Source organism: Squalius cephalus, assembly GCF_949319135.1.
Source record: "Squalius cephalus genome assembly, chromosome: 14".
Lineage (NCBI taxonomy): Eukaryota > Metazoa > Chordata > Actinopteri > Cypriniformes > Leuciscidae > Squalius > Squalius cephalus.
In genome coordinates, this window is record NC_137135.1 from 21,982,857 (window position 1) to 21,991,132 (window position 8,276).

The window sequence follows — 8,276 nt, forward strand, 5'->3', positions numbered from 1 at the left end:
GAACTAAACCCTCAAGCTGCATAACATGTATAAAGCACCATAATGAACTTAACAATTTTTTTCTTCCTGTCAGCTATGCTAAGCACTAGATTTAAACTCTTAGGTGCACAGTGAAGTGTTTCTTGTGATAATTCAAGCAATTTTGCTTTAATCATTACACACCCACCACTTAACTGTCAGATACGTGAGGCAGGCTGCATTTCGCAGTTAGTTGGTGGATCACATTAACCCCATTCCTAACTAAGTAATCCAGTAATGCAGCACCTTGAGAGGCATTCAGTTGTTACTGAGGCTGACTCTCACACGTCTCTGCCTGGGACGTCACAGGGGTTACAGCAGATTAATGGTGGATAATCTGGCACCATTAGAAAACTGCAGCTGCTTTCTGAACCCACACCACTGATATAGATCTGACTTATGGACACAACTAAATATGTGAACTGCTAACGGACAATGGTGCAAGTATTTGTAGTTCTGTCATTAGTAGGGTAGGACTCTGTTGCAACAAGGGTTAATAAGCAACTACTCACCATTTCAGGATTCGTTCTAATTCTTTGCTTGAATGTCATCTAGATGTCTTCTGATAACACTAACATAATAAAATTAGATATCAATAACATGTAAGACCTCTGTTATACGTTAATAATTTCACACTAAAGTCTAAAATAAATTTAGATGGCAGAAATCTTGCTCATTCAGATGTTGGAATATGAAAATAAATGGGGATTTTAAGCAAAATAAACAGCCATTAATGTTCTGTTCTCAGATTCAAAGCGCTATAGTCCTTGTATGAGTCAATTTAACATGTTAAAATAGTGCAGCTAATCATTAAAATGTACATATTTATCATGTCTTCTGACCTGACAAACCACATTTACTGAGAATATGCAGCATAGAATGAGTCGTTCATATTGAAAGAGCCAATGTTTTTAAAACTTAAGAACTCATTAAATCATGGGGCAAATAAATGCAATGCAAATAAAATCAAATTAAATTTAACACCGTCTAAAAAGACGAGATAAAAAAAAAGATCAAATAAAAAAGTGCATATAATGAAAGAACGCACCGTGAAAGACCCTTAAAGTTATTATGAAATAAAAATGTACCCTATATTTGGTTAGCGCACATTACTAGTCTTGTGGTGAACAATTAAAAACTAAAAAACTAATTTAAAAAATATGCAGGAAAAAAAAATGTGTTGGTCGTTGAGGTTGAACAGACTGCCATGATGCTGTAAGCTTGACGTCGACTAGTCGCTGATCATTCATGGCCTAAAGAGGGTGCAACAGATAGCACCAGTAGCTCAGCGAGAGCAACAATTTGACATCAGATGCAGAATGCACTGCGCACCTAAAATAATGGCGCCCCCCATTGTCCAAAATATGTATTAAACGATGTGGATTTTTTAAATAACGCAAATCTTTCATGGGTTTTCAAGTACATATTTCATTAGGAGACATCATTTTTTACATTATATTAAGCTATACAAGTCTTAATACCCAGGGTTCACTTTAACCACTCCCCTCCAATCGTCAGTCTGCTATGATTAAGGGATGGAGAGGAGGTGCAGTAAAATAAAACCCTGCCCTCTACTCAATACTCCGTTTCACTTGGAATTTGGAAATACGTCACAACACTGAAGTCGGTTGCAACTTCTCGTTCACAGGGACTTTAAGTCCTTACCAATTTTGATAATAAAATGGATTGTTGTGGATTATTTCCACCTAACTATACTGATTTCTAAAGCCACTTTTTTATCATTTAATTTACTCATTTACCACAATAATGAGTTTGAATATGGCTTACGGAAAACATCGATATAAAAGATTAACTTGCATTTTGATTAATCAATTGACAGCCCTTGTTGCAACACCAAGGACATGCCTCTACCGTAAATGGACTAACCTTCAGCAACGGTCAGTTATAATGTCATGAATCAACTTTTGAAGGTCAGGTCAATGCAGGTATTGCCATTTGAGTCATTGGTGTGGACGGAGCACAGCAAATATCTTTCACCCTCCTTCCTCAACTACATCCTCCTACTCGCATCAATTTGTATGAAAACCATTGAACCAAAATAACTTAAAAGTGTTCAGAAAAGCCTTTGAGATGGGTGAACAGCTCAGTGATCTGTGGGCTGGCAAATTCTCTATTGAGGTTAACCTGAAAAAGTTGGTCAAGTAGCTTTTTAACCTGACCTTAACCTCACACTGCAGCTGCAAAATAAAACCAGCCTCAGATCAGTGGTGAAGAACTGCCTCAATCAACACCAACCAGAGATGGCTGCCACAGAGCATCTACTGTTTTGACAATTAAAGAGAGCCAGAGAACAAGACTCTCCGTTCAGAAACCCTTGGCAGAGCACACTACCAATTCACCTCCATTCTTAAGTCACTGGGGAATAAAGGTGGCGTTACAGCCAAAGACCCCTATCAAATGGCAATCACAAAGGTCTTCCCTGGCACACAACTCTGACCTGAGGGGACTAGATGGAGGACGTACTGCATCAGAGGTTCCAATTCAATTAAGCCATCCTTTTTAATAGACAAAGATGTTAAGATTTTAGTCTTCTGAGAAGGTTTTCGTACTTTCATAGACTTCCAAAAAAAGAAAGTATATTTTCCATATAAACATGGCTTCCCATTAGACATGTTCTGCATGTTCCACAGTTTAGAGAAAGAATGATAACACAATGAAAGCTCTGATACTGGGCCCAGAGAAGCCGTTTGAATGCAAGATGTTTCCACTCTGCTTCACCCCTGACACAGTAAGGGGCGCTCCCTCGCCTAAGTCAACACAAGTAGTAGTTTACATTTTGTTAATGGTGCGCAATGAGCGACAGTTTGCCTGTCCCCACCAACGCCTGCCTTACAACACTGAGCTTATAGTTTCAGAGCAAAGTTAAATGGAAACTTTTGCTTTATTACATTTTTTATCATTTCTGATTTTCTTTAGTTCACCTGTGAGTTTTGGTGGGATTAAAAGGAAAGCAAATTGCATGGCCCCAGGGCACCCCACGCTTCATGAATGGAGTCTTTCTGCGATCAGAGAGAAAACCCTTCCCTGGGGACTCAGTTACCCAGAGATTTTTTTCCTCTTAAACACACATACAGATGTGCGTTTCATGCACATGAAAGCCAAAGGTAACTTCAACTTCCTACTAAGCATAATGCTGTGTGAACCCCATAAATTGAGGACATCCCATGGCAAGCATGTAATCAATTAACATGTAATCAATTTAACTAACTTTAATCCATTTTTGCTACTATTCTGTTACATAGGTAATCCAATAGTGACTTGTATATTTTTTTAATTGGTAGTAATTATTCATCAGACATCAGCATTTGATAATTTGCTAATAGTCTCTAATGTAACCATTTTTCTCTGTGGGTTAGATATAAATTATCACTAGTATGTATTCTAATTGTCACTGGATTAGTTTTACTAGTACTACCCCAATAAGTATGTATTCCAGCTTTACTACTACATAAATATTATGCACTGGTGTAAGAAATTATAGATTAATATGAATAACATTTATCTTACTAGCTATATTTTTTCAGTAAAATGAAAAAGATTAGTTAGTTTTAAGAAAAAAAAAAGTTAAAAAGGCTTGCCATGGCCATTCATTGAAAAGGTAAACTCAATGCGTTTAGTTGTAAAGAATTATCAGAAGTCTCACACACCCCAACAAGAGAAAAAGATGACTCTCTGAACTTACCATTTTGCTCTTTAGTGCTGGCGTGGTGAATCTTACTGATGTGACTCGATTCCGCCACCGACTCATGCTGATGAAGAGACGATATAAGAATCAAGAGAAGCATTGGAATCATTTGGATTAATGGTGGCTGTCGGTGCTTATAGGCACTTAGTATGTGTTGTTTCAATCACCATGCAGAAATATTGTTCGTGAGACGCGTATCCAACTTTGGACACATCTGTAAGAGGCACGCGTAAAGTAAAGTCCACATAATCCTGATCGGGCAGAGTTTCTACAGCGAAAACTTCTTTGTGGAAAGTTTCCCGAGAGGCATCTGAGCAAAGAGCATTAATTGCTGTTAACTTAGTGAGCGCACACCTGTTCGCCTAAACACGAGTGTTCAAGAGGGCAGCTGGAAACGTGCACGGCTGTAATTTAAGATCTGCTTAGACGCGAAACATACTTTTGCCTGTTTGCAAAGTGTTCGAGTTTCCCTTGCAAACACTATAGTCCATTCGAGTAACGCGACCGACTCTGGGTAAAACGCCACTTGTAGCGTTGCGCGTCCGACTTTCTGAAGGAAATTAATGTCTTGAGGTGGCTCCTAGTGCTAGGCGAGCGCAGACGGCCGACTGGCGACACAACAGGTGCTGCACATAAAGTAAAAGTTCCCCGTGGAGGAAACTCCCCGGAGAGGCGGGGACCATTCACAAGCTGCTGCTGGTGCTCCAGTCGCTTTAGAGTGAAAGACTATATTTCTCACATATCCACCGCCACACAAGTATATATGTGTGTGTGTGTGTGTGAGAGAAAGAGAGAGAGAGAGAGAGAGAGAGAGAGAGAGAGAGAGAGAGAGAGAGAGAGAGAGAGAGAGAGAGAGAGAGAGAGAGAGAGAGAGAGAGACCACTTGGCTTTCTCAACGATGAACTGTTCAAAAATACATTATATACACTTAAAAACACTTCTGATGAACATATTTTCTTCATTTAAATTCTTTTGTATACATTTTGTGGCGCTTAGTCAAAATTATTTATGTGGTGTAACTGTCCAGAAGATAAATAAATAATTAAATAAATAAAAGGATGGCTTGACGAAGTATTGGTATGAGTATACTGCAAAAAGTTAGTATATGATCAATAAGTTATGACAACATGTGTTTTTACATTGCTTTAACTCATCAAAATAAGTAAAGCGATTTTCAACTTTTGAAAGTTATACAAGACATTCTAATGTAATTTAAGTTGAAATGACAAACTTCCAAGTTGATTGTACTTAAAAATTTAAAGCAGCAACTTTTTTTTTTTTTAAATAGTAGACACGCAAACACAATGTCGCAAACACAATGGCACCAGAGGAAGTGAATCTGTTGTCTATAAGACTGTAAATAAACATAAGAAAAGACAAAATTTGCATAGATTACCATTTACAAATAAAGCGATCAGAGCATAATTAAACATGCGTTACAGAATATACAGTGTTAAATACATAGGTTACAGTGTACACAGCTGAGTTGGCATTATTGAATAACAGATATTGTGGAAAACATGACCCCACGTACGAATATGTGTATTTTCTGAAAATACCTGAGACGGCTGGAGCTGTCAGATTTAACAAATAAATAAATAATAAAAGTGGGGGAGATATGTGAAAGATCTGTAAAGATCACAAAAAAAGTTGTTCTTAATTTAAATTATACTTGTTTAAAAACACTTGAGTAAATTATTTTCACAGTTGTTGTAGTACATCATAGGTCAAATATCCTAGGGGTCAAAGGACAATGACAACATGGGTGTATTCATACTACACACCTGCATTGCCAACGCATACTCCATCAATGGGATGGGAAGTAAATTTGTCATCACATTCAGTACATACTCTGGAAGTACAGGAATTTGGATGCAGATACTTTTTTTTTTTTTTCAATTAAATTGACTTGTAATCTTTCCTCATTTGTACTGTTGGTTGGCCGATTTAAGGTTGCCCTGCAAATGGTCTTGAAGGTACATTAATCATTAGTTCATGACTGCTTCACATGTTTATGGAAAGGCTGCCTTCCTGAACGGATGTGACCATTTGGAACAAGGCCTAACACTATTATTATCACAAGTTGTGGCCTGTGTCGGTCCTCATGTCTAAATCTTTTCATCATTTTGTTTGGCATTTCATCATTGTGAAGTCAGAACAATGCCTAAAGCATCTTAAGGGAAACGCTAAAGACCTCTTAATTTGTCAAATCAAAGCTGCAGACATTGCACTTATTCCCCTTGTGTAAGTTATTTCCTTCTCCCTACTCAAAGCATCAACTCATGAAGGTCTTTTCATGTGGTTAATCTCATCTCCCTGTTGTCAACGTGTCCCTTACATGCCTGTTAGGTGTAGATTTCTATAGCAGACTAAACAATTGAAAGGGCACACATTGAAATGATTATCCCAGACAAATGATGCAATGGCAAAGCAATTCACTTTCAGTAGATGTGGGGAAAATCTGAGACCAGGAGCATGTGGAAGCTGAAGATTTCAATATAGCTGACATGATCAGATTTCTAAGTTTGTTATTTTATTGTTGCAAATTATTGTATTGTGTGACATATCTATAGTGGTGATATAGATGGTGTATATTAGTGCTGTGAAATAGATTAATCACGATTAATCGCATGTACATAAAAGTTTGTGTTTATATAAAATATGTGTGTGTATATATTATTATCATATTTATATATATTATATATACAGTATATATGTCTTTGGCTGTGTGTTTGTGTATATATACACATTTATGTGAATATATATATATATATATATATATATATATATATATATATATACACACACACACATATTTGATATTGTGTTTAAATAAAATATGTGTGTGTGTGTGTGTGTACATTAAAATGGTACAGTATATAATGCTTTAATTTTTTTGTAGAAGTATTTACCTCTAGGCATGCAGGAAATATTGCTTATGGATCCCTCAGCAACAGAAAATGGAAAGGTGCAGTATGTGGTGCTGCCAGACTGGAGGTCATGTGCAGACTATGGGAGAGTATCATATTCCATCCCAAACCCTACAGCAGATGTCAGCACCTCTGCCAGAAAGAATCTCTCCCTCTGTCTGTATATGGGGGAGGGGTTTCAGCAGATTGCTATTTTGCCTTGTTCGAGACACTACAGTGTTTTATGCTTCCATGGTGGTCCTGTGAGTCACTTTGATATTGATAGATAAACAATAGATATGAAATTATAAACAAGGCTGATATTTGTGGATTGGATGAAGAGGTCACTGTGGTCAAAGCCTGTCTGGCCAGCAAACACAGAGTTAGCATCCGGCAGTAGCATTAGCAAAAACATAATCTTTGTTTGTTTGCAATGAGGTCATAGAGGAAACTAAACTAAACAAATGTTGTGTCACCTTCAGTCCAGTGCAGTCTCCATCATGCAGGATGTGACACGTCAGATTGGCAAGAACAGGATATGCATCACCAGTAAGGGACATGACAATAACATTCTGATGATTTTCTGTCAAATTTAGTGTTATTTTAGTATTATTTATTTAACACTATTATAGTATTTTTAATGTTTTTAAATGATCTTTTTTTTTTATTTTAGTTAAAATTTTAGTTATTATTTTGTAAATTATTTTTATTTCAAATTTTTTTTTTTTGTCATTTTAGCACTTCAGCTTTAATTTTTATTTCAGCTTTAGTTAGTTGCTAAGGCAACATTTCTAATTTTCGTTTCAGTTTCTCATTTAATATTTCTATTTTATTTCAGTTAAAGATTTCAAATCACTATGATAGGCTATTTGTCATATTTAAGGTATTTTGGCTTGCAGACATGGTCGTCATTGTAAAACCATAAAGAGTTTTCTTTAAATCCTGTTGTATTTAACATCTGATCTCTATTTGCACTGCACTGAACATTTGTAGCTGTTAAAGTTCCATGTAATTTGTCAGGTGAGTAAATTCTCTGCTTGTAAATTGCTTCTAGTCTGTGATTTGGTTCTGTTCCAATGTGAGAAAAAGGGTAATGACCTGCTCACTTTGATTCATTTGGGTCTGTTCCAAGAGACATAAAAAGAGAAAGTAATAGTTAAAACAATCTCTTGTTAAGCTGCAATTATGACCTAAGGAATTATCACACTCCGTACTTCACTAGACAGATAAACTTGATAGATTTTATCAGATAAAAATGTTGTAAAGTGAACGAGTGAGATGAGAGTCTATAGGATGAGTCATGTTGCTAGCACAGCTTTTTTTGGCAAGAGAAACAGTGTAAATCCTTGAAATAGACATTGTCAGGGGAAAGTGAGACATATATCTGTGATTAACAGATTTATTAATAAACTTCCTGTCATTTCTGTCAATTCTTTGTCAACACTAACTTCTTTAAAGTCACAATTCACTGTAGGAAGACCGTTTTACCTCTCTATACAACTTCCTGTCTGCCTGGAAACATGACAATCCCTTTCTTAGATGTTATTTCTCACTCTTTCTAGTGGCTATATGTGATGACTACTGCAGAGTCCCAGTTATTCTCCATCTGGGTCTTCCTGATATTCCTTCAGACCCCTGGAAGG

The 8,276-nt window shown here is 36.6% G+C and overlaps 1 protein-coding gene across 2 annotated transcripts in view; it reads right to left on the bottom strand.

Moving 5' to 3' along the window:
• Window positions 1-4,500, bottom strand: part of pdgfc (platelet derived growth factor c) — a 52,238-nt gene extending 47,738 nt beyond the window's left edge. Inside the window, exons 1-2 of one of the 2 annotated variants that reach the window (XM_079892856.1) lie at window positions 3,892-4,500; window positions 3,722-3,788 (exon numbers count right to left, since the gene is read on the bottom strand). In XM_079892856.1, coding sequence (XP_079748982.1) covers window positions 3,722-3,788; window positions 3,892-3,894 — 70 coding nt within the window. In that variant the 5' untranslated portion in view covers window positions 3,895-4,500. Of the gene's footprint in view, window positions 1-3,721 lie in introns of both variants that reach the window. The other variant, XM_079892855.1, reaches the window with a different exon arrangement.
• Between the last annotated feature and the right edge of the window lie 3,776 nt (window positions 4,501-8,276).